This window comes from Dipodomys spectabilis, unplaced genomic scaffold, assembly GCF_019054845.1.
Source record: "Dipodomys spectabilis isolate Male_0828 unplaced genomic scaffold, ASM1905484v1 ptg000694l, whole genome shotgun sequence".
Lineage (NCBI taxonomy): Eukaryota > Metazoa > Chordata > Mammalia > Rodentia > Heteromyidae > Dipodomys > Dipodomys spectabilis.
The window spans coordinates 81,982-108,303 of NW_024871371.1; the positions used below are offsets into that span (position 1 = coordinate 81,982).

Sequence of the window (26,322 nt, forward strand, 5' to 3'; positions counted from 1 at the left end):
GCTGCCCCAGGAAGGCCTGTGCGGGGTGAGGGCCTGGAGGAAGCAGACCAGACCCACGGCCCTGCGCAAGATCTGTCTTTAAAATTTATTGACATGGTTCTCACAGGACCAGTGTGCACTGCCCGCAGCGAGTGGCTCCGGAGCTGCTCCTGCAGGGGCACCAGCTACAGGAAGCGAATCCCAGCCCCAAACTGGACGCCATCACATATCCTGAAAAGAGAGGTAGAAGTTAACACTGGCTTTCACAACCTGAGTCCCCAACCCCAGCTACTTCCTCCTGGTAGGCTAAGAAACAGCTTCTGGTGACTGGAACAGACAAAATGAAGATATAAACCTGGTGTTGCCTCCTCCCTGATTGGGGGGGGGGGGGCACACACTGAGAAGGGCCGGGGTAAGGGGGGAGGAGGAAGAAAAAGCCCCTTGCTGCTGGAAGCGTGCTGGGTTCCTCCATCTGGCCTGGCTGCCAGTCTGCTCCTGATCAGGAAGGAGGGGCGATGCAAGGGTCAGGGGTCAGAGCAGGCACAGCACTTTCTGGGACAGACGGCTATCCGCTGCAGACCCTGGCGGAGCCGTGAACGTGCACTTGCAGGCAGGCGCTGTGACTTACCCTTGAAAGGCAAAGATGTGAAATCAAAGCTGGCACTGTCTGCACCACTTAGTGGGGTCGGGTCTAAGTGGTTTGCTTTTATGTCTGCCGTCAGGTCAGCAAAAAAATGTCTATGCTGACATTTGCCATTTTAGAGTAATGTCTGCAAATAAGCGCTGAGACAAAAATAACCAAGGTTTTGGCTTACCTAACTCAGAAAGCAAGCAGGCCATTCCAGCTACTCCAAGGGAGCCAAGCTAATTTTGCTTGCCACCAGGCCCTGCACCCTCCAGACCCCTCCATCGCCCGCTGCTTCTCCCCTCTCCTCGCTATCGCTGCCTGCTGCAGCCCTGGCCCAGGACATTCACCATGAATTGGTAGCTGAGGTCCTGAAGATGGGGAAGGCGCACAACCCACAGGGCAGGGGGTGGGTGAGGGGAGAGCTCAGCCCCAGTGTGGAACTCCCCCAGCACCTCCATCAGCTTCCCTGCACCCCTGCAGACTGCCCACATGCACCTCGCCAGCAGCGCACAGCCCCCTGCAGCTCAGGTTCTCAGGTTTAGGACAGGAGTTCCACACGGTTGGAGGGTATCCCCAGCCCTCCCCCGAAAGCAAGTGCTGACTTGCCAAGAGTCTCCAGAGACGGAGCTCTGGGAGTGAAGTGAAAGTACCATGAATCACTCTGGGATAGATTGGGCAGACATCTCAGACCCATCTCCTCTGTAAAGGCCTCAGTTCCCAGTTACACCATGCCGTGTACTGCAGGGCTCAGGGCGGCTCCTCACAGGCCGTCCTGCTCTGAGACACTACCAGGCCACACCACAAAGGGCACACCCTTCTGACCACAAAGCTCCACGCCAGGAATGGGACACCATGCCAGGGCAGCGTCACTGCCCAGAGCAGACATCTGCTCCACCAACATGGCAGCAGGGCAGAGAGCCCGCGCCCAGCCTGGGGACAGTACCCCTCCACTCTGGCCTGTGCACAGAACCTCAAAGCAGGCTGCTTCCTTCCAAAGAAGACACCTGCTGGAATTAGCCTCTGAAATCCATTTTTCAGATTTAACCTGAGGGCAAGCAATAGAAAGAGAAGTGTGGCTCAGGATTAAGGCTCTGGGAGCAATGCCACTGCCGGGCGCACACTGACACCAGGTGGCCATGGTCGGTACTGCAACCCTGCCTTCCAACTCAACTGGTGGAGTCCATGGGTTCAAGTGCATGAACCACAGTTGTGTGTGTGCGCATGCGCGCGTGTGTGTGTGGGGGGTGGGGGGGCTCCCTTCAGGGGAAGGTGTGGTAGGAAGCACCTGCAGACTGCCTGCCAGCTGAAGACCGGTGGCTGGCTGAGGAGCAGGCACGCACCTGTCACCCCGCTGCACGCCCATGGGGATGCAGTAATTAAGCTCCAGGCGGGCAATGTTGCCGAGTCTGAGGACGATGCCAGCTCCGTATGACCAGCGGATACATTCAGCCAGCTTCTGGAGGTGGGCTTTGGGACCTTCCCCTGAAAGAAAAGGGGACATGTGAGCAAAGGGCTATCTAGCTACTCAGGGATGATATGTGGGGAGATCTGGACCCTATAATTAGGGGCTTGGCTCCTCATTTCCTTTGCACCCCCTTAGCTGAGTCTTCTCAATACCCTGGGCCTGCATATTCCGTCCCGACTCCCTGGCCCCACCCGAGCACTGGGAAGTCCTGACTCCTGCCTTACGCTGCAGCATTTTCCCCGGCAGGGGGTCCTGAGGGTGGCACGTGCATCCTGCACTCTGGGGTCCAGTGACCCACAGACAGAGCTCAAGGCACAGTGAAGTAGACTCGAGGCGTGGTGAACTGGACAAGACTGCCTTTGAAGACAGCACTGGAGGCCACTTTCCTGGCATGCTCCAGTCACACCACCCACTGGTCCAAGCCTTCGCTTTAAGGATGTCGCAGGCCCCACTCTCAGGGTAGTGCTGGCCTCGCAGCAGGTGAGTCTTACCATAGTTAAGGTTGCAGAGGTTTCCTGCGTTGAGGAAGAAGTGGGTTCGGAAAAGTTCACCAAAGCCACCCTGGCCGGGCCGGAATGGCAGCGGGCTATATAGGTGCAGGCCGCCCGCCCAGTACGCCTCCCCGCCCAGGTAGTCTCCTGCCGGTGCAGAACAGAGCAACACAGAACAACACAGTCAATACCCACAGGCCTCAGGGACGAGCGGAACCCTGACCAAACACAAACATAACACAGGACAGGGGCTCAACTCCCACCCCTCCTCTTCTTCCTCCCCCACCCCCTCCCTCTCCTCCTGTTCCTCCCTTGGCCTCATTTTAAATATTTTCTTTTTTTGCTTTCCTGAGGCGGAAGGCAGAGCAGCTTAGGGAAGGATGAACTTGAATCCACCAGAACTGTTGGTATCTATAAATACGCACATACCACCTGGCATGGAAAAGATGCCATGAAATGCCTGTGGTTTTGGCTTTTGTTCTGTGGTAGTGAAGACTGAACTTAGGGTCTTGTGATGAACAAGCACTCGGCCACTTGAGCCACTGCCTGCAGGAGTGTGGGGTGGGGGTGGGGGGACACCTGTGGCCTCGAACTTGAGATGCTCCTGTCCCCGCCTCCCGAGTAGCTGGGGTTAGACCCGTGCTGCCACACCCTGCAGATATGCATTATTTCAACAAACTTTCCAGACCAAAAAACAAAACGCAGCCATCTGTGCAGGTTCCCGGCACAGGGATGAGGACCAGGCAAAGTGTCCGCTCCACCTCTACACTGTCAGCAGTTCAGGTCTCCTGCATTGTTCAGTCACCAGAGCCAAGACCCCCTCCAGCTACGCAGCGTCTACCAGCCCGCCTGTCTCAGTGCCCTCCTGGACAACAGCAGACCTCAGAAAGAACACTCTGCTCATCCTCAGCAGGACCCCCCTCCAGGACCGGGCAGCCTGCCCGTTAAGAGTCCACTGATGGGGGAGGCCAACTCTGCTCCATTCCAGACCTCCCCCATTCCTGTCTGATCTAAACATGGACCCACTAGAGAAAACCTCAGAAACACTGAGAACGAGGATAACCACCAGGGAACGGTGTGTGTACACACTTCAGTTATCAGATGGCCACCCTTCCTGTCCTGCCGCACTCCAGTGGATATCTGAGCCCTCTCACCACTGCCCCGCCCCGCCCCTTGCCTGGAGGCTGTCCTGGCTCCGCTCTGCCTCCTGCACCTTTCTGAGGCATCATGCCATCACCCAGCGAGGGTGTCCCCTGAGCCTTGTCCTTCTACTGACCAGCCACCCGGGCACCTCTGTTCCTGCGGGGGCTTGTTTTAAGAGACTTTTATTTTTATTCAGGTCCTAGGGCTTGGGCACTGTCCCTGAGCATTTTTGTACAAGGCTGGTGCTCTATCACTTAAGCCATCGCTCCACTACTGGCTTTTGTAGTAGCTGGACATCAAAACCACACAGACTTTCCTGCCCAGGCTGGCTTCAAAACACAATCTTCAAATGTCAGCCTCCTAAGTAGCTAGGATTACAGGAGTGACCACCAGCACAGACTACAGGAATTTTATAAAGCTGGAGAACCTGCTAGAACACTGCCTACTGGGCTCAGTGACGGTGGTAGGTTCCAGAGGCCGGTGGTCACACCTCTGAGGCAGCAGGTGCTGGGGAGCAGAGTGGGTGGAGGGAGAATGGCCATGACCCCTTCCCAGACAGCAAGACATTTAAAGATACTCAGCAATCTGCTTTCCATCCAGACCCACAACTGACATCACAGATAGACATGAGGGCCAAGGCCAAGGCGCTGCTTTGTAATCATTTCAAATGCAGCATCAATGTACACAACCTAGACCTGGGTTTAAAACAATTATAGTCAAGAAAGCAAAGCGGCAGCCACTATAAACCATTTACTGGGGAGAACGTAAAACAGACAGCCTACTTGAAAGCTGGTAGAAGCTTCTTACCTTGGCCCAGCCCCATGTTCTGGTATTTACCCAGAGATATCAAGCTCACATCTGTAGGGGCTGCATACAAGTTTACTGAAGTTCTATGTGATCAAGCAACACTAGAGCAGCTGAGTGGATAAACAACTGTGGTTCACCTGAGTTGGAACCGAATCCGTGACAGCCCCCAAAAGACATGGAGGCCTTCCATGTACACGGTTGAGAAAATTAGAGACCGTTTTAAAAAAAAAGTCTGGTTGAGTTGGGTACCAGTGACTCACACCTATAATCCCAGCTAATCAGGAAGCTGAGATACCAAGATTGAAGTTTGAAGCCAGCCTGGGCAGAAAAGGCTATGTGACTCTTACTGCCAAAACAGCTAGCAAAATAAAAGGGAGGGGTGTTAGAAGGGGGATCAAGTGGTGGAGCTAGCACAAGGCTTTGAGTCCAAACCCCAACACTACAAAAAAAACCCAAATATGTTTGCCAGGAGATGGAGGAGGAAAGGGTAGAGCCCAGGGTTTGGGGCCAGTGAAATGGCTCTCATGACACTACCATGTGGCACAGGACATGGGCATTTGTCTGATCACAGACTGCCCGAAATGACTAGGGGCTTGGGTAAGAATTTATTCGTGCTGTGGGGCTTGCACTCAGGTCCTGGGTGCTGCTGTCCCTGAGCTTTTTGCTCTAAGGCTAGTACTTTACCACTTTAAGCCACATCGCTACTTCCAGTTTTCTGGTGGTTAACTGGAGGTAAGAGTCTCATGGAGGGGCTGGGAAGGTGGCTCAGTGGTAGAGCGCTTGCCTTGCATGTAAGAGGCCCTGGGTTCGATTCCTCAGCACCACATAAGCAAAAAGAAAAAAAGCCGGAAGTGGCGCTTTGGCTCTAATGGTAGAGCGCTAGCCTTGAGCTGAAGAACAGTTCAGGCCCCACAACCAGACGCTCCCCCCGCCCCCCCCCCCCATAAAAAAGAGTCTCATGGACTTTCCTGCCCAGGCTGGCTTTGAACCTTGATCCTCAGATCTCAGCATCCCGAGCAGCTAGGATGACAGGCATGAACCACCAGCGCCCAGCCCTGGCTCACTATTTCTATCCAACGCTCCACAGGAGATGCAATGCTGGGGGGTGGGGAGGGGGAGGGATGTGAGCCAGGAATTTCCACCACTCTTCTGCAAACTGAAATGCCATCAGTGGAACACTAGTAGGGCTGTTCACAAGATAAGCACTCTATCACTAAGCCACCTTCCCAGCCCCATCTTCTAAGTACTTTTGCTGAGATCTACTTCCTCCCTTTCTAATAAGACTCAATCAGCACCAATGCCTGCCGTATGATACACTGCTGTAAAATGCAAACATCTATCACTGCTGTCGTTCAGGCAGCAGACACATGGACGGACCCATGGCCTGCACAAGGAGAGGTGTGGACCAACCTTCACTCTGAGGCCCAATGCTGTGCATGCTGAATCCACGGACACTGGTGGGTCCTCCGAGGTAAAACCTGTGAAGAACAGCACAATCAGAGCCCCTCATCGGAACACTACACACACATTGCACACCACAAGACTGGCAAGTCTTCATATTCCTTGTTTTTGTGCTGGTACCAGGGCTTGCATTCAGGGCCTCACATTCTATCATTTTACCACAGTACCATTTCCAGCTTTTTCCTGTGTATGTGGTAGTGAGGAATTGAACCCAGGGCTTCATGTGTGCTAGGCAAGCACTCTACCACTAAGCCACCTTCCCAGCCCTGTTTTTTTTTTGGTGTGTGTGTTTTTTATAAACTGTATTTTTAAAAATCTTTTCAATGTACTGGGGATCGAACCCAGGACATCGCATTTGCTAGGCAAGCACTTTGCCACTGAGCTACACCCTAGCCCTTGCTTGGCTTTTTCTACTGCTGGTGCTCTACCACTTGAGCTGCAGCTCCACTTCTGGTTGAAAGCGCTAAATTGGAAGTTAAGATTCTCTTGGATTAGTCTGCCTTGGCCGACAACCCTGAGAACTGAGTCACAATCCTCAGATCTCAGCCTCCTCGGTAGCCAGGATTACAGGCGTGAGCCACAGCACCCTGCCACCTTATCGTTTCTTTAGAAAACACGAGGCGTGCTGTTTGCCTCCTCACTGCTCTGGCAGGATGCTGGCACAAGTCACGGGAGAAGTACTGATTCTGGCCGGGGGTTTCAGAGGCTTCTGTTCTGCTGATGCTGAGCATGGTGGCGGCAGGAGCAGTGGGGAAGGCTGTCCAGCTCATGGTGGACAGGAAGCAGAGGGAGGGAAAGGTGGTAGGGACGCCCAGAAGCTGACCTCCTCCAGCCAGGTCCCATGACACCAGTGAGGCCCAGGCACTGAACATACAGGCCTGAGAGGTAGCCACACAGTGGACTTTTAAACTCCAGTTCGATGACTACATTCACAAACACTTGGCTACGGAGGGAAAATTGGGAAGACCAGCCCCCTGCATGCTGTGCTCACCAGCCATGCCAATGCTCTGCCTTGGTGTGGCCTAGCACATCAGCAGGGCCCTGAGGGCAGCCAGGGGCCCGGGCCTCCGAGGAAGCTAGGCCAGAACGACCACTGCCCTGCTTCAATTCTCCTTTAACTACCGCTGGGGGTATGGCTAAAGTGGTAGAGTGCATGCCTGCCAAGCACAGACCCTGAGTTCAAACTCCAAATGCTCAAAGTATGGGGTAGGGTGAAAAATGAGGTATGTGCAAGTAATGTTACATTACACGCATGCCGTAAAATGTACTCTAGAAGAATTTCAGCGGGGTGTGGTGGTTCGTACTTTAATTTCAGCTATTTAAGAGTAAGATGGAAAGGATGAAAAATGGAGGCAAGCCCAAGCAAAGAAGTTCCAGAGGGCAAGCGGCAATGGCTCATACCTACAACCCCCACTGCTTGGAAGCCTGAGATGGGGAGGACTGTGACTCTAGGGAGGTCGCCTCCCTTCCAACCCATCCTGAACGCAGTGGCATATGTCAATCATCCCAAACTACATACCAGGCTAACACTGGGAGGTTCACGATGCTAGGCCAGCCCCAGAAGTTCAAGAGACTCCACAGAGGGAAGCTAGTGGATATGATGGCACACATCTGTAATCCCAGCAATTGTGGGAAACCTGTAAGTAGGCAGATGGTGACCATGTATCTGGGCAGGAAGCAAGAACCAGTAGCACAAAAGTAGAGAGGAGGCGTGACTTAGTGTAGTCTGCCAGCCTAGCTAGCCTAAGACACTGAGTTCAAACCTTTGTTCTACCACAAGAAAACCAGAAAAAGTTCACAAGATCCATCTCAACCAACAGCTGGGCACTGTGGCATACACCTGCCATTTTAGTTATACTAGAGAAAGATAGGTAAGATCAAGGTACAGGCTGGCTTGGGCATAAATACAAGACCCTATCCCTAAAATAACTACAGCAAAGAAGGGCTGGGGTGTGGCTCAAGTGTAGAGCACCTGCCGAGCAAATGGGAGGAGGCCCTGAGTCAAACTCCAGCATTGCTTTAAAAAAAAATTCAAGACTGGGTGAATGATTACTCTGTATAAATTTTTAAAAATTTCTTAACAAAGACAGAAACTTCTATGTAAATCAATATCTTAACACCTTAACACACACACACACACATATACGTAGATGTTACTGCACACACACACAAAACACACACACATACAATGCACATATATGCACACACAAAAGGCATAGCTACCACAAATACTGGGAGAACATAGTTCCAAATGTAAACTCTTACTTGTCACCAAGTAACATTGAACTTTTTAACCTGTAACCCCTAGGTGCAACAACTTAATTAAAAAACAAAACAAAAAACTTTTTTTTTTTTTTAAGTCAGTCATAAGTCTTGAAGTCTTGGCCTGGGCACTGACCTGTACTCTTCAGCTCAAGGCTAGGGCTCTACCACTTGAGCCACAGCACCACTTCCGGTTTTTCTAGTGGTTAATTGGAGATAAAGAGTCTTACAAACATTCCTGCCTGGGCTGGTTTTGAACTATGATCCTCAAATCTCAGCCACTTGAGTAGCCAGGATTACAGGTGTGAGGCACTGGCATCCAGCAGATTTCACTTTTTAATAATTATTTCTCTAGTTTTGCATGTCTACAAGTGTGAACTACATTTTTAATAATAAAAGACCACCACTTAAAGTAATGTGATAAAATAACAATGAAAATCCAGTGCTTCAAAAAGAGCTCTATTGTATAAAGTACAGTGTAGCTAAATCACCCATCTCCGAAAAAAGAAAATGGCCAACAATGGCGCTGGTGACTCACACCATAATCCTAGCTACTCAGGAGCCTAAGATCTGAGGATTGTGATTTGGAGACAGCCTGGGCAGAAAGTCCATGAGACTCTTATCTCCAATTCCTCAAAATGGCTCAAAGTGGTAGAGTGCTAGCCATGTGCAAAACAGCTTGGGGACAGAACCCAGGACCTAAGTTTAAGCCCCATGACTAATAAAAAATAAGAATAACAAACCCATCAAGATCCAGGGGACTGCGCATGAAGAAATAGCCGCTGGTGGACAGCAAAATGGCTGATGGTGGACTTTCACTTACCTGTCGGCAATACTTGAGGGCTTATCACCGATGGGCACCAACATTCCTCCCCAGAGAGATGCTGAGATCACCTGTGCCAACAGAGCGGACCGGAGTTTCCGTCCTGCATGCCCATGTTCCCAGGGACACGAGCAGGCAAAAGCTGGCCCACCCTGAATGCCACATCGTTGTGACAAATTCCAAGGGAAGCCAGCCTCAAGTGCGGCAGAGCTCAGGTGATAAGCCCCTCCGCTATGGGAAGCGATGCCCGCAGGATAAGCCGGGCCTGGCAGACGAGGCAGAACAGGGCAGGGACGAGGGACCCACACCCTACACAAAGCCAGCAATGTCGTGGCCCTCAGGCTGGAGGAAGGCCTGGATGCTGAAGCTCCTCCCTGCACCAGGCAGACCCCTCTGTGCATCCTCATGTCCATGTCCAGGTCAGGGGTCTGCCTCCACAGCACTTACCCACCCACTAGACCTAGGTGGGGCTTTGGGGAGGGAGACGTGGGGGTGAGCAGACCGCAGGAAGAGCACTATAGCAGGATGTATGTATAATGGCAGGTGAGATGGCAGGGTCCAAGCAGAGATCAGGCAGGGCTGGAGCTGGGAAGGAGGCCGGGCTGCCAAGGGCCTGCACACATCAGTGGACTCGGAAGTGCTGACAAAGGTTGCTGGCTGGGCTGTGTTCTTTTCTTGTTATTTTGAGACAGGGTCTCCCTATGGCTCCTGGAATGGCCTGGAACTCGCTTTCTGTCCTGGCTTCCCAGTGCTGGCCCCCCATGCCACACTACCAGGGTATCTGACACTGCAGTGTAAAGAATTCGGACTCTGGTTCATCCCCAAAGGGGATGGGGGATGGGAGCAGGCACCCACACAGGCGGCAGGGCTGGCTCAGTACTCACAGAATCCAGCATGAGCTGCTTGTTGAGCTGGAGCTCAAAGTCTTCTTTGATGAAACTCACATCCCCTCCGGTGTAGCCAGCCAGCTCCTGCACAAAGGGCCACAGCTCAGAGGAGCAAATGGATTTTGTGATTATCTTGTGTTTTCAGAAAGCAGCAGAACATGCCATGCCCTAGACACTGTGTCCTCTGTGCTGAGCGGACAGAAACGGAGGACTGTGGTGCGCACTGAACCACTATGGGGGATGCAGCAGACAGCAGAGCTCCTGATGGACAGGTGGCTCAGTGCCCCGTTTGGGAAGGTCGGCTTCCCTGGGCCAGTGCAGGACATTTACAGGGCATTCCCATTTCTGTCTGCTCTTCTGAAACTCAAGATCCTGCTTCTGTCTAGATTCCAGCCCCGCACAACCTCCCTTGTACTGGCAAGGTGGCTAACCTCATGGCAGGGCAGAAAGTCCGCTTTAGTACAAGAGGGGAAGTGAAGGTAGACTACAAGCCTCGGAGGAGCCGGAGGAGCCACGTGAAGATGGTTCCTCCACTGGAAGCACGCGCCCTCTGCTGGCCTGTTCCTTGTCTGCACCACCTTATCCCCACCACCCCCTCACTCCATCCGTCACCCCAGGTTCTGTGAAGGCACAGGACTGAACTACAGGGCAAGGAGTGATGCCAGGGTCCCTGAGTGGAGCTAACCATCCTTGCAAACCTTTCTAGAACTTTCTTCTTTCTGAAGTTCTAGGGGTGGAACTCAGGGCCATCCACACATGCTAGAAAAGCACTCTACCACAGCTACATTTTCAGGCCTTAGGAAAAGCTGAATACTTATGCATACTGTGTACCCCACCCTCTAGGGCTGCCCTGAGCTGGTACCCAGTGTGAGGTGGTGGAAAGGCTCCCTGACTTCTGGAGTGGCCATACCTGGTTGACCTTCAGCAAGGTCCCACATCGCGGGAGGATGGAGGAGTTCCGCGAGTCGATGACCATGGCATGCTGGAAGACATTGGGCAAGGCCGCTGAAGTCACAGTGCGCCTGGGCAGGGTGGCTTGGCTGCGGGCTTCTGGCCCTCCTTTACCTAGCTCCAACTCCCAGGAGTCCAGAGGGGCTCCCACCCGCCATGGGGCTGCCCCATCTCTCATGAGCCTGGCGCTCTGGCCAAAGCCAGCCAGCCAGCTGCTGCCTCTGGTGACTCTGAAGCACATCAATTCCTGGCACCACGAGTGCCACTGAAAAACAGTGGCACAAGGCAGTGCACGGTGGCAATTCCAGCGTGCAGCCGGGCCTTACCGAGAGAGAGGACTTGAGTGAGTGGCCACTCTCCTTGCGCACGGCGAATGACGCGGTCCTGGACAGGCAGCCCAGCTCCCGCCACACGCCCTCCCACTTCACGGTGTGGCAGGTTCTCCAGATGGGGAACTGCAAGCACACGGGCAGTGAGATGCCGTCAGCAGAAATGGTTAATTAACTGAGGGGGAGCAGAGGAGGCCTGAAAGCTGGAGGCGACTACAACGCGTGCTGTCATCTCCATCATACCCACTCCGCTGCCTGGACACTGTGGGGAAAGCCGAGCCAGCGTCCCAGGCCCCACGACAGCACCCCACTTCCTCTCAGAAGCAGGAATGGGGCTGCTGGCAGCTGTGAAGCCAGCTCCCCCTAAGCTCCCAGAGCACAGCCTGTGCCCTTCCGCCCCCCTTAGCCTTCGAGACAACCCACAAGAATCTCAGCAACTCCCAGGTACCGAGAACTCAGTGATGCCGTGTGTGTGTGTGTGGGGGGGGGGGGGGGGCTGGCTCTGTCACTACCTCTGCGACGCAGGTCCTTCCCCACCGACCCAGCCCCCCTCACTCCTTACCCACCCAGCCTGGCAGTGGGCCCGCTGGCAGCTCTGCAGTCTGTCAGGACCCAAAGACAGATGGTGCTACCTCACAGGGCAGAGAGCTGAGGGCACAGAAGAGCCTGACCCTCCTGACCCAGGCTACCCCCGCCCACCTGCGCCCGCCTAGCAGCCACCGCTCTGTGCCTCGGCACTCCCCTTCCCTGCCACCCACGTGAACCCGTGTTCCAACTTTCCCAGGACTCTGAACTTTATAAGGCTTAGGGACAAGGCAAGAGGGCATGAGGGAAAAGGAGGGGTGCTGACCACAGCTGCCCCCACAGCAGCTGTCTAGGTGCCCCGTGGAGACCCAACAGGGCCGGAGTTCAGAGCAGGAGTCCGAGAGCCACCGTTCCAGACAAGGTAAGTCTGCCATGGGGAAGGGAAGCTGGGCCCAGCTGTGGGTACTGGAATGTATTTGACCTGCAAGTCCACCCAAGCCTCAGTCTCACACTTCCACGGCACACGCAAGCCATGAGGACTTAACGTATGCTCCCATCTCTTTGCAGCAGCCCGGGTCACACATGCTGCCAGTCTCAAGGCCATGGCCTCCTCCTCCTCCAGCCCCCCCCCCGCCCCCCCAGAGTTCTTCCAGGCTGGGGTCTGGGCTGCTGTGGGTCTGACACTCCACTCAGGGACTTCTCTATATACTGTATGTCTCATGGAAAGAAGAGTACAAACGAAGAAAGGAGTGGGTCCTCAAAAAGCCAAAACTAAAGTCAAAATACTATTCATTCGTATGCCACACTTGAGATGCATCCCTCTAGCCTAACTTGAGTGTGAGCTAATGATGGAACCTTCCAGCAATATGCAGCCACTCTGCGGGCTATGTCTGAGGGAAGACAAGTGGCCAAGAGCACAGACGGCGCCAGACCAGCATGCCTGCAGCTATTCTGCACATGGCCGCCTGCACGTGCTGGAGCAGAGGCACTGACCTCCCTTGCACTGAGCCCACGGGTGCCTGGAACACTGGGAGGACGGTACTCACGCTCAGCTCAGCAGACATGCCTCTGTCTGTCTCCCGCAGGGAGCTCCATGGGAACTGACCAGTGACTTTATACAAGTTCACCGAGAAGCTAGGAGACAAGGGGACAGAGCTTAGCAGCCAGGATACCCAGGTGCACACATGCAATCACAGCTCAGGGCCACCAGGGGGCGTGCACACACACGCAAGCCACCTGGGGAACTAAGCCAAGCCACGGGGCTCTAGGGTCTGTTTGGTTTCCTACTTTCTCTCAAAGTTCCCAGGCTGAGGTTTGAAGAAGGACAGGCCATACGAAGTTTCTTTTGTTCCGTAGGAAAACTGAAAGGTCACTTTTTCTGCACGTCCTAGGAGATTTGGGAGTTTGAGGCCTAGCACCTAGAATAAAATAGGAGAAGCAATGGTCTAAATAGAAGGATGGGGCTTTTAGTAGGAACAGAAGACCAGACAGAGCACAAACCCGGCCACTGGTCAGTGTTTACCATGGCTTTAAGCCATCATCAGGTGCCTTTGCTGAAGACTGCACCCACATGGATTCTGGCCAGGACATGGGACCCCCTACCCCAACCCTTCTCTAAAACATTCTTCCTTACTGGTGTTAGTGTAACCTCCCTCCCCCCCCCCCCCTTGGCTAATGAGCCGCAGGCCGGGTAAAGGACAGACAGCACATGGTGCATGACACAATGACACACAACACGTGACACACAGAGTAAGAAAGGGCTGGGAAGCTGGAGTGCAAGGTCCCCACAGGCGGACCAGGTGGGCCCCAGCGTACCATGCTGCCTTCGTTGTTGCCGACCATGGTGTTGTAACTGCCCGTCAGCCTCCTCAGCTCCGTTACTTCAAAGGTAACATCCAACCCATTAGGAAGCGCATCTTCACCTGAGGAACAAAAGCAGTAGCAAGCCAGGCGCCGGTGGCTCATGCCTATAATCCTAGCTACTTAGAAGGTTGTGATGTGAGAATCGCAGTTCAAAGCCAGCATGGGCAGGAAAGTCCGTGAGACTCTTATCTCCAATAAACCACCCAAAAACTGGAAGTGGTGCTGTGGCTCAAGTGGTAGAGCATTAGCCTTGAGCTGAAGAGCTCAGGGACAGCCCAGGCCAAATTCAAGCCCCATGCTGGGAAAAACAACAACAACAGCAACAACAGCAAGGCTGGAGCTGTGAACACATGAGTAGAGTGCTCACGCGATCACTTCACCCACTCGAGGGACAATGTCATCTGCTTTAAAGAATGTGCTGCACAAAACCAAACATACATCCTAACCCCAAACCCTGTTCCTAGTTTCTAGCATCAGAATTTAAACTTGCTAGGTAGACATTCTATACATCTAGCCACGCCTCCCACCCCTTTTTGCTTCAGTTACTTTTTAGATAGGACCTCATGTTTTAGCCCAGGATCATCTGGACCCTGACCTTCTTCTGTATGCCTGCTTCCTGCATAAATGCAATTTATAGGCATGAAATGTCATGCCTGGGCTGGGAAGATAGCTCAGTGGTAGAGTGCTTGCCTTGCATGCATGAGGCCCTGGGTTCAATTCCTCAGCACCACATAAGCAATAAAAGCCAGAAGTGGCACTGTGGCTCAAGTGGTAAAGTTATAGCCTTGAGCTGAAGAGCTTAGGGACAGCGCCCAAGTCCAGAGTTCAGGCCCCATGACCAACCAAAAAAAAAAAGGAATGTCATGACTGACTTATTTGTTGAAATGGAATTTTGTTATTTTTTGCTTTTGCTGGCCTTGAACCTGAGGTGTGTAAACTACTACACTGGCCTTGTTTCTAGATTCTGTGGTAGGACAGGTACATAAATAGTCACCCTTGACTACAGGAGCTAGCTTAAGCAAATACTTGCTTAAGAAATCTACTCTCCCACGGGGAGGTCTTTAAACAGGAATTCATGAGACCATGAGGATTTAGCTCCCCTCAAAGGAAACAGTTAAGGACCTGGAAGAGGGAATTCTGCCCTTCGTTCAGCCAGGGTGTGAGCAGTCAGAAATGAGAGCAGCCACATCACAACCAAGGCCTAGGGTGGCATTGTAGAGTGTGGGCTCAGTGGGGACGATGGCCCCTCCCAGGAAAAGCCTGGCCCTTGCCTTCTGCCCAGGCCATAGGAGCAGGACTTCACAATGCCCAGGAGCTGGCTCCCACAGGCAAAGGGCAGATGGAGGGCAGAGCCTTGGTGCCATACTGTTTTTTTTTTTAACAGACTTCATGTTAGGTGTACATTAAGAACAGAATGCACAAATAAGTCCCACAAACCTCGTATACCAAACAGGCAAGGCAAAGATGGAAATCTGCTCTCTTTGGGCGGCTGCTGGGAAAGAGAAGGCCGAGAGCAGCCACCCCTCCTTCAGCATCACCCTGAGGGCTTGGGTGCAGGCCGGGGGTCAAATAGGCAGCGTGGTCCCTCAAGGGGAGGTAGAACTCCGCTCCTTCCACGTTTAATCACATGGCTGTTCTATGGCCCTGGAGAACGAGTGAAGGGGATTATGTACCTTGACACGTATCGATCAGAACATCCACCTGTCTAAAGATCCCTAGCCGCAGCAGCTTTTCCCGGGCTTCGTGAGACTTCCGCATTACCTGTGGGAGGGGAAAAGACAGGAGTTTCTGTAAGATACAGAAACACAGTAAGGCCACAGGACAGGCCGGCCTTTGCCACTGGCAGAATCACAGATCACTCCAATCATGCTAAGAATGGAAAGAGCTATGGGGTGGCAAAAGCCCTACTCAAATGCAACCAAGACCCTACTTAAGAGTGCCAACTATCAGACACAGAGGGACAAAAGATGGACAAATGCGACAGTGGTACTCACTGGACACTATGTTGAGAATGAACTATACAGCAGGCACTAGTAGGTCACACCTGTAATCCTAGATCTCAAAGAGGCTGAGATCTGAGAATCTCAGTTCAAAGCCAGCTTGGGCAAGAAAGTGTAAGACTCTTACCTCCAATTAACCACCAGAAAGCCAGAACTGGCACTGTGGCTTAAAGTGGTAGAGTGCCAGTCTTGAGCAAAAAAGGACTCAGGGACAGCGTCTAGGTGCTGAGTTCAAGCCTCATGGCCAACAACAACAACAACAAAAAGAAAAACTATACAACTTGTGGGTGGGAATGGTAGGAAAAAACTGGGAGGAAGGGAAGGTGTCCAAAAAGAAATGTACTCTTTACCAGACTTACGTAACTCTAACCCTCTGTACAACACCTTTATAATAAGGATTGAAAGAAAAAAAGTGCCAACCACGCCGATGGCACTCGAGAGTCTACTCGAGTGCCAACCGTGCTCACAGCCCTTCATAAAGCACAAGAGTGCCCTAGCTATTCAGGAGGCTGAGATCTGAGGATTGTGGTCCAAAGCCATGACTCTTCTCTCCAATTAACCACCAGAAAACTGGAAATGGTGCTGTGACCCAAGTGGTAGAGCGTTAGCCTTGAGCCAGAGAGCTCAGGGTCAGCACCCAGCCCAAGGTCAAACCCCACAACTGACAAAACAAAACCAAAGAATGCCCACTACGCCAATTGCACGCAGGCTGCGCAGAATGACCGCAGAAAAAGAAAAGGCATCGGAGGCGCATGTGGAGCACCACACCTTCCTGGAAGGAACCACAAGCTCTTGTGAAGTCGGCTTTCTTTGTGAAGTGTGCACAGCTGTCTTGTGCTGTTTTGACTTTCTAATGATTCTAACAGCGTTGAACCTTTTCCCTCCCTTCAATGAACTGCAGTCCTTTCTGAGGCCAGGAGTCCATTCTTGTTAAGGACGAATGGAGGCAGAGTAGCAAAGGATCTTGCATCATAACAAAGGATATTGTGTCACCCTTCAGGGGAAAGGATGGAAGAAGTAGGTGGGATTTCCTGCTCAGTAGGATGGAGGGTGCCAGGCTGGGTGGCCACAAGCCCTAGGCAGGGCTCCTGCAGGAGGAAGCCCTGGAGACCCTCCATTGAGGCTCCTCACCTAGTGCCCCACCCCCAGGAGTCAGACAGACAAGACCACTGTGAGCAGGTCACTTCAGATCTCAGCATGGAGCAGGGCACCCTGGCAACTCCCTGAGGAAGAGTCCAGTAGACGGCTGTACAATTGGCTTTCAATGGAGAAGAGCTAGGACCTGCAGCATGTAGCTCCCCCTAGGGAGCTTCCCCAGGGAGAATGAAAGCAGTGTTGGGGAGTAGGGGTAAGAAGGAACAGAACCCTCAAAGTGAACACAGCAAGAAAGAGAGCCCGGGAGATTGGACATCAGGCAAGAGCAAAGGTCAAGAAAGAGGTACAACAGTCACGTTTAAAAAAAAAGAATGCCAAACAGAGCCAACTTACCTCAATGAGGTTTCTAGCCTTAAAAACCTCCCCTATTTCACAAATGATGATATCATCTTTCGTCCTTCCCAGTCCGTCAAAGTGCACATGCTGAACCACCACCTGCAGGGGACAAGGTCACACCAACTGCACCTAAGAGCAGGCCTGCTCCAGACATCAGGGCCACAGACAAGTGCTTGAAGTGTCGGGCCAGCTGGTCTTCAATTGTGATAATAACCTGTAAGTCTTCTTGTTCATGGACTTTATTCTTAGTTTTCACTTTTTCAAAATTCTGACTGTACAGACCTAGATCTGTCCTATTTGTGAACCAGATCCTGTTTCTACAGCCAGCCAAGCCAGGACCATGCCAGCCCGCTACCCAGAAAGGCTCAAAGGCCTCTGGGCTGCCCACATGCACCCCCACAGGCTGGTCCCCGCCCACCCCTCACTCCATACACCATGTCCTGCCAGAGACCCTGCATGGACCACACAGAGCTCTCCACTCTCTACTGCAAACTCTTTAGAAGTCACAAAGTTAATATTTACACTAAAAAACTTGGGGGAAAGCTGCAGTTGAGACCTGAGTTGCTTTTTTCAAGGAGCAAGATACATAAACTTAGGCTTGATTTGAATCTTTGAAATACATTTTTAAAATATATAGAGGGGCTGGGAAGGTGGCTCAGTGGTAGAGTGCTAGCCTTGCATGCATGAGGCCCTGGGTTCAATTCCTCAGCACCACATAAGCAGAAAAAGCCAGAAGTGGCGCTGTGGCTCAAGTGGTAGAGTGCTCACCTTGAACTGAAGAGCTGAGGAACAGAGCCCAGGCCCAGGCCCAACCAACAACAACGACGTGTGTGTGTGTGTGTGTATACATATATGTATATATGTATTTGTATATATATATATATATATATATATATATATACGCACACACACACACACACATATACATACACATAAATAAACCTAAGAATGTGTTTGTCTAAATCATCCACATAATCACACAGGAAAAAAAAAACACCTCTGTCTAGTCACACACATCCATACGTAATAATTCTATACATATATATGTATATAGGCTGCAGCCCTAGGCTTCCAATAGGAAACTTACATCTTTGTTTTCCAGAATTTCCTGCTTAGCTTCAGGTTCCATTTCAACAAATTGGGCTTCATCTCCCAATGCTCCGAAATCAGGCCCATCTGGTGGGAGGGGCTCCAGACTCTGAAAGGGAGAAGAACTTTAATAAACTATCAACTAAACAAGCCTTTGACTTCTGGCCTTCTGGTTCTTCCCTCCTTTGAGGAAGCAGGGCCGATGGCAAGGAAGGCCCATGCAAGGGAGGGGCTGGCCGGTCTGTGGGTATTTCCCAAGCATTGGTGCACTCGTTTTTAGTTCATAGCTCATGCTATGAAGTCTAAGACCTAACAGTATGAAGTAGTCCAGACAGGAAAATCTGTGAGACTGATCTCTAATGAACCATCAAAAAGCCAGAAGTGGGGCTGTGACTCAAGCAGTAGTGCTAGCCTTGAGCAAAAAAGCTCAGGGATCAAGTGCCCAGGCCTTGAATTCAAGCCCAGGACCAGAACACAAGCGCGCATGCGTGAGCGCACACACACGCCAAAAATTAACAGAAGGGTCCTATATAAAGTCAATGTGCCAAGGACTGGGGCTATACCAATTAAATCTCTACACCTGCGGCCCACGAAAAGGAACTTAAAAGTAAAAGGCCACAGAGATACCTGTCAGAGAAGAGAAACTGACCAAAACTGTACTGCCCTGTAGGCAAAACAAAACCTGCATCCTGCTTGGCATGGCTGGGCTGAGAGCCACAGCACTAATGAAACATTCACTGCAGAAAGTTTCCTCAGACGAGACACCACAGAAGAGGCTATCTGAATCTCCTTTCTCCTTTAAAATCATAAAAATCTGGGAACTCTTACTGGAAGGACGAAGGCAGAAAAAATGAAATGCATATCTGGCAAAAGAAAGTCCTGAAGGTTATCTAGGCTTTAAGTGGGCCTCAGCCAACTTAGACCCAGAACCATTGTCTAATGATTAGGAGTTACTAGATGACACAATCCTGTATATTCACCTACCTCAAAAAGTATGAAAGCTATCTATTAGAACACTGGGAGCAGGAAATGTTTAAATTTTATTTAAAATAAATCCTCACTAAAACTTAATAGGAAGTAGAGGTGTGACTCAAGTAGTAGTGCCAGCCTTGAGTGGAAAAACCAAGTAAAAGCTTGAGGCCCTGAGTTCAAGTCCCAGTACCAGAACACACCAGAATAAAAGTAAAAATAATGAATAATAAATAAAAAGATGGAACTATTTTGCATGCTGAGGTTGAGTGCGGGTTGAGTGGCAGGCAGTAGTGATACCACAATGCAGAGCCATGGTACTTAGAGAAGTTTAAACCAGGCTCTGCAAGCCAGGTTACCAGCCTTAGGGCTGAGCTCTTCAGAACTCTTAACAGGCAGAATGAAAAGCCCCTACAGAGTGAGTACGACAACTGGAAAACTGCTGAAAGCTTCTGGGTCAGGTGGGCAAAACAGCACACATGGCAGTTTAGTAGTTTGGATGTTGGAGCCCACATTTTAGAATTCAGCTGTAGGATATCCTGGGGCTCTGCACGGCCTTGGACAAAACAAAACAATCAAACCCCCCCCATTTTCTGGCCTTCAGAAATAATTATAAAAAACAAACAAACAAAAAAACCCAACGTTTTGGCTAGGGGCTGGTGGCTCACGCCTGCCATCCTAGCTACTCAGGGGGCTGAGAGCTGAGGATGGCGGTTCAAAGCCAGCCCGGGCAGGAACGTCTGTGGGACTCCCATCTCCAATGAACCACCAGAAAACCGGAAGTGGCGCTGTGGCTCAGAGGTCGGGCGCCGGCCTCGAGCTGAGGGGCAGCGTTGAGGCCCCGCGGGCGGGGCGCCGGCCTCGGGCTGAGGCCCAGCGTTCAGGCCCCGCGGGCGGGGCGCCGGCCTCGAGCTGAGGGGCTGAGGGGCAGCGTTGAGGCCCCGCTGGCGGGGCGCCGGCCTCGAGCTGAGGGGCTGAGGGGCAGCGTTCAGGCCCCGCTGGCGGGGCGCCGGCCTCGGGCTGAGGGGCAGCGTTGAGGCCCCGCTGGCGGGGCGCCGGCCTCGGGCTGAGGGGCAGCGTTGAGGCCCCGCTGGCGGGGCGCCGGCCTCGGGCTGAGGGGCAGCGTTGAGGCCCGCGCCGGCCTCGAGCTGAGGGGCTGAGGGGCAGCGTAGAGGCCCCGCGGGCGGGGCGCCGGCCTCGGGCTGAGGGGCAGCGTTGAGGCGTTGAGGCCCCGCGGGCGGGGCGCCGGCCTCGGGCTGAGGGGCAGCGTTGAGGCGTTGAGGCCCCGCGGGCGGGGCGCCGGCCTCGGGCTGAGGGGCAGCGTTGAGGCGTTGAGGCCCCGCGGGCGGGGCGCCGGCCTCGGGCTGAGGGGCAGCGTAGAGGCCCCGCTGGCGGGGCGCCGGCCTCGGGCTGAGGGGCAGCGTAGAGGCCCCGCTGGCGGGGCGCCGGCCTCGGGCTGAGGGGCAGCGTTGAGGCCCCGCTGGCGGGGCGCCGGCCTCGGGCTGAGGGGCAGCGTTGAGGCCCCGCGGGCGGGGCGCCGGCCTCGAGCTGAGGGGCAGCGTTGAGGCCCCGCGGGCGGGGCGCCGGCCTCGGGCTGAGGGGCAGCGTTGAGGCCCCGCGGGCGGGGCGCCGGCCTCGGGCTGAGGGGCAGCGTTGAGGCCCCGCGGGCGGGCGCCGGCCTCGGGCTGAGGCCCAGCGTTGAGGCCCCGCGGGCGGGGCGCCGGCCTCGGGCTGAGGGGCAGCGCCCCGGCCCAGCGTTCAGCCGCGACCAACGCCCACCAAGCCCCATCCGTCCACACGGCGCCCTGGAACGGCCTGCCCGGCCCAGACGGCAAGCGCAGGCCGGCCGTTCCGGGCCCGGGCGCGGCCGCTCCGGCCTTCCCGGGGGCGCACTGGGGACGGTCTCCCGGACCTCCCGCCCGGGCCGGCTTCGAGCCGCGGTCCTCGGCCCGCAGCCTCCCGGGTGGCCGGGCCTAGCCAGGGCTTCCGGGCGCTGTCTGCGCTCGGGGTGACGGCGGGTACGGCAAGGCGGTCGGGGAAGAAGGCTCGAGCGCCTCGTCCGAGGCTCCGGCCGCCGAGTGACCTTGAGGCGGCGCCGCGGGCGCCCCGACCCCCGCGGGCGTCGGTTTCCCGCTCGGATCTCCGCCGCCCCGCCGGCCTGAGGCAGCGCCGCGGCGCCCGCTCGCCCGCCCGGCCCGCGGGCGGTGTGGGCCTCTTACCCGGGCGTGCACCGCGCCCATGGCGCCCCGTCCAGCCGCCGCCCGGCCTCACGGAAACTCGGCGCTTCTGCGGGGGCGGAGCTGCGGGTCAGGGCCACTCGCGCAAGGTCCCGGATGCCGCGCGCCGGGGGCGGCCATGATGCCCCGCCTACTCCCCGCCCTCCGGCCCTCGAAGCCTCCGCTCATTGGTTCTCGTGAGTCTTTGACCCGGACGTTCACACGGACGCCAGGAACCCACCCGGGCGGGTGAGGGCGCAGGCGCGGAGCGTCCCGCGAAGCCGGGACAGGTGCTGGCGCCGGGAGGACGCGTTCCCGCGGGAAGCGTGCGGCTTCTTTGCGGGCGGCCGGGCCAGCGTTAGGGGGATGGGGAAGGCTGCAGTCGCGAGACACACTAGCCAGAGGGCGGCGGGCAGGAAGAGGATGGCACGGGGGCCTGCGTGCTCCGTGCAGTCGGGTCCACGCGGACTTCCTCCTCCCGAAGAGCTGATTTCCCCTTAAATTGCAGCCTCCACAATTCGAATTAGCGCCGGGCGTCGCGGGATCGCGCTGGAGCCGGCCCCCCGCCCCGCCCGCGTGCACACTGGGAACCTGGATCTGGGTGTGTGGACACTGGGATCCGGGGAGTTTGTAACTGGTATAGGGAGAGGGTGGACACTGGGATCCGGGGAGTTTGTAACTGGTATAGGGAGAGGGTGGACACTGGGATCCGGGGAGTTTGTAACTGGTATAGGGAGAGGGTGGACACTGGGATCCGGGGAGTTTGTAACTGGTATAGGGAGAGGGTGGACACTGGGATGTGGGAAGTATGGACATGGGGATCTGGAAAGTGTGGACACTAGATCTTGGGAGTGTGGTCACTAGGATCTGGAGAGTGTGGACACTGGGATCTTGGGAGAGTGGTCAATGGGATCTGGGGAGTGGGGACACTGGGATCAGGGAAGTCTGGACACTTGGATCTGGGGAGTATGGACACTGGGATCTGTGGATTATGAAAACTGGGATTAGATGAGTGTGAATATTAGGATCCAGGGAGTGTGGACACCGTGGCGTAGGGAGTCTGGAGGGTGTACTCTGTGGAGTGTGGACACTGGAGTCTGGGGACTCTACACACTGGGATCCACGGAGTGTGGACACTGTTATCTGGGGAATATGGACAATGGACTCTGTGGATTATGGACACTGGGATCTTGGTAGTGAGGACACTGGACTCTGGGGAGTGTGGACACTGCTCTGTGGGGTGTGGACACTGGGAATTGGGTTGTGTGGACAGTGGGTCTGAGGAAATGCACTCAGGGATCTGGGCAGTGTGGACCCTAGAATCAGAGGAGTGTGCACACTGGACTGTGGGTAGTGTGGCCGCAGGCATCTGGAGAGTCTGAACACTGCACTCTGGGGAGTGTGGACACTGTGCTCTGTGGGGTGTGGTCCACTGGCATCTGGGGAGTCTGCACACTGCACTCTGGGGATTGTGGACACTTTGATTAGTAAGGACACTAAGATCTCGTGAATATGGACACATGAGTCCATACAATGTGGACACTATAAAGTGTGGGGAGTGTGGACACTGGGATCGGGGGAGTGTGGACCCTGGATCTGGGCAGTGTAGACACTGCAATCGATGGAGTCTGGATACTGGGATGTAGGGAGTTGGGACACTGTACTCTTTGCAGTGTTGACACTGGGATGTGGGGAGTGTGGAACCTGGGATCAGAGAAGTGGGCATACTGGACTGTGGGTTCTGTGCACACTGGGATATGAGAGAGTGGACACTGGGATGTGGGCAGTATGGACACTGGGATAGGGGGAATCTGCTCACTGGGATCCAGGGAGTGTGAATCCTGAAATATGAGGAGTATGGACACTGGTATCTGGGGAGAGTGGAAACTGGAATCTATGGATTCTGCGATGTGGGCAGTATGGACACTGGGATCTGGGCAGTGTGGACACTGGAATCTACAGATTCTGGATACTGGGATGTGGGGAGTTTAGACACTGTACTACTCTTTGGGGTGTTGACACTGGGATATGGAGAGTGTGGAACCTGGGATTACAGGAATGTGCACACTGAACTCTGGGTAGTATGGACACTGGGATCTGAGTGGGTGGAAATTGGAATCAGGGGATATTGGACACTTGTGGGGAACACAGGTAGCAAAGATGGCCCTGAGAGGAAGTTGAGTGGGCAGAGCCGGATTTGTTTAGGTTCAGTGTGTAAACAACTCATGGAAGCTTAGGTGCATGATAAGGTGTGGCCTTTCAGTGATTCCTTGGTTCCATTTCCTCCTCTCCCAAGCAGTCTTTTGCTTTAAAAAGGGAATGCTCCCTGTTAATAAACGAGTTTCTGCTTGGTTTGACTCCCCGCTGCGTCTGATTGTCTCCCCGGCTAAGGGAGGCTGGGGAATGGGCGAGCGGCCGCACTTCGCACTTATCTCTCCTCGGACCCCATCCGTCCAAAGACGGATGAAGACCCGACAGACACTGTGATCTGGAGAGTGTGGACACGGGGGTCTGGGAGTGTGGACACTGGGCTCTGGAGAGCGTGGGCACAGATGTTGGGAGTGTGGACTCTGGGTTCTGGGCAATATAGACAATGGAATCTGGGGAGTGTGAACAATGATATCTGGGAAGTGTGGACACTGGGATCTGGGGAGTGTGGATACTGACATCTGGAGTGTGGACTCGAGGATCTGGAAGTATGGATACTGGGATATTGGGAGTGTAGACACTGGGATAGGAAATTGTGCACACTGGGATCTGGGGAGTGTGGACACTCGGATCTGTGGAATATGGACACTGGAATCTGTGGGGTTTGGCCACTGGCATCAGGGGAGTCTGCACACTGCACTCTGGGGAATGTGGACACTGGTATCTGGGGAGTGTGGACACTGTGATTAGTGAGGACACTAAGATCTGGGGAATGTGAACACGTGAGTCCATGAACTGTGGACACTGAAGCGTGGGGAGTGTGGACACTGGGATCTAGGGAGGGTGGACCCTGGATCTGGACAGTGTAGACACTGCAATCTATGGAGTCTGGATACTGGGATATGGGTAGTTGGGACACTGTACTCTTTGCAGTGTTGACACTGGGATGTGGGGAGTGTGGAACCTGGTATCAGAGAAGTGGGCATACTGGACTGTGGGTTCTGTGCACACTGAGATCTGAGAGGGTGGACACTGGGATCTGGAGATTGTGAGCACTGACATCTGGGGTGTGTGTACAATGGGATTGGGGAAATTTGCGCCCTGGGATAGAGGGAGTGTGGACACTGGGATCTGGGGAGTGTGGAGACTGGGATCTGGCAGTTGGGACACTGGTATCAGGAAAGTCTGGACACTGGGAAGTATGGACACTGGGATCTGGGTATTGTGAACACTGTGATCGGGCGAGTGTGAACATTGGGGTTCGGGGACTGGACACCGGGATGTGGGGAGTGTGGAGGGTGTACTCTGTGGAGTGTGGACACTGGAGTCTGGGGACTGTGCACACTGGGATCCACGGAGTGTGGACACTGGTATCTGGGGAATGTGGACAATGGACTCTTTGGATTATGGACACTGGGATCTTGGTAGTGAGAACACTGGACTCTGGGGAGTGTGGACACTGCTCTGTGATGTGTGGACACTGGGAATTGGGTTGTGTGGAGAATGGGTCTGAGGAAAGTGCACCCAGGGATCTGGGGATTGTGGACCCTAGGATCAGAGTAGTTTACACACTGGACTCTGGGTAGTGTGTACACTGGTGTCTGAGCAGTGTAGCCACTGGGATCTGGGTATTGTGCACATTGGATCTGGGGAGTGTGGACACTGTGCTCTGTGGGGTGTGGCCACTGGCATCAGGGGAGTCTGCACACTGCACTCTGGGGAGTGTGAACAGTGGTATCTGGGGAGTGTGGACACTGTGATTAGTGAGGACACTAAGATCTGGGGAATGTGAACACTTGAGTCCATGCACTGTGGACACTGAAGCTTGAGGAGTGTGGACACTGGGATCTAGGGAGTGTGGACACTGGGATCGGGGGAGTGTGGACCCTGGATCTGGACAGTGTATACACTGCAGTCTATGGAGTCTGGATACTGGGATGTGGGGAGTTGGGACACTGTACTCTTTGCGATGTTGACACTGGGATATGGGGAGTCACACACTCCCCATATGCCAATGTTAACACCCAAAAGAGTACAGTGTCCCAACTCCCCACATCCCAATATCCTGACTCCATAGATTCCAGTGTCCACACTGACAAGATCAGTTTCCACACGCCCCATGTCTCAGTGTCCACCGACCATGGACTCAAGTGTCCACATTACCAGATCTTAGTGTCCTCAGTAATCACGGTCCGGTGTCCACACTCCCAGATTCCAGTGTACACAGTCCCTACAGTGCAGTGTGCAGACTCCCCAGATGCCAGTGGCCATATCCCACAGAGAAAATGTCCACACTCCCAAGATCAATGTTCACACTCCCCAGATCGTAGTGTGCACACTCCCCAGAGTCCAGTGTGCACACTCCTCTGATCCCAGAGTCCACACTCCCCAGATTCCTGGGTGCACATTCCTCAGATCCAGTTTCCACACAACCCAATTCCCAGTGTCCACACCCCACCAAGCACAGTGCCCACACTCAGCAGAGTCCAATGTTCTTACTCCCAAGATCCCAGTGTCCATAATCCACAAGGTCCAGTGTCCACACTCTCCAGATTGCAGTGTCCAAACTCTCCAGATCCCAGTTTCCATGATTCACAGAGTCCGTTGCCTACACTCACAATATCCTAGGATCCACATCGCCCAGATCCAAGTGTCCACACTCCCAAGATCCCAGTGTCCACATTCCCCAGAACCCAGTGTGTACACTTCCCTATCCCAGTGTCCACATTCCAAAGATCCCAGTATCCACACTACCAGATCCCTGCGTCCACACTCTCCAGATGTCAGTATCCACA

General features: G+C 54.0%; 1 protein-coding gene across 1 annotated transcript; it reads right to left on the bottom strand.

The window, feature by feature from the left end:
• Window positions 1–66: 66 nt before the first annotated feature.
• On the bottom strand, window positions 67–21,488 carry Samm50 (SAMM50 sorting and assembly machinery component). The gene is made up of 15 exons (XM_042672318.1): window positions 21,383–21,488; window positions 18,193–18,303; window positions 17,103–17,204; window positions 15,288–15,375; window positions 13,567–13,673; window positions 13,039–13,169; window positions 12,798–12,885; window positions 11,224–11,352; window positions 10,857–10,928; window positions 9,944–10,030; window positions 9,060–9,130; window positions 5,924–5,991; window positions 2,564–2,710; window positions 1,948–2,089; window positions 67–210 (listed from the first exon to the last, which is right to left on the bottom strand). The coding sequence occupies exons 1-15, from the start codon at window positions 21,401–21,403 to the stop codon at window positions 165–167; spliced, it is 1,410 nt and encodes a 469-aa protein (XP_042528252.1). The 5' UTR covers window positions 21,404–21,488; the 3' UTR covers window positions 67–164.
• Window positions 21,489–26,322: the final 4,834 nt, after the last annotated feature.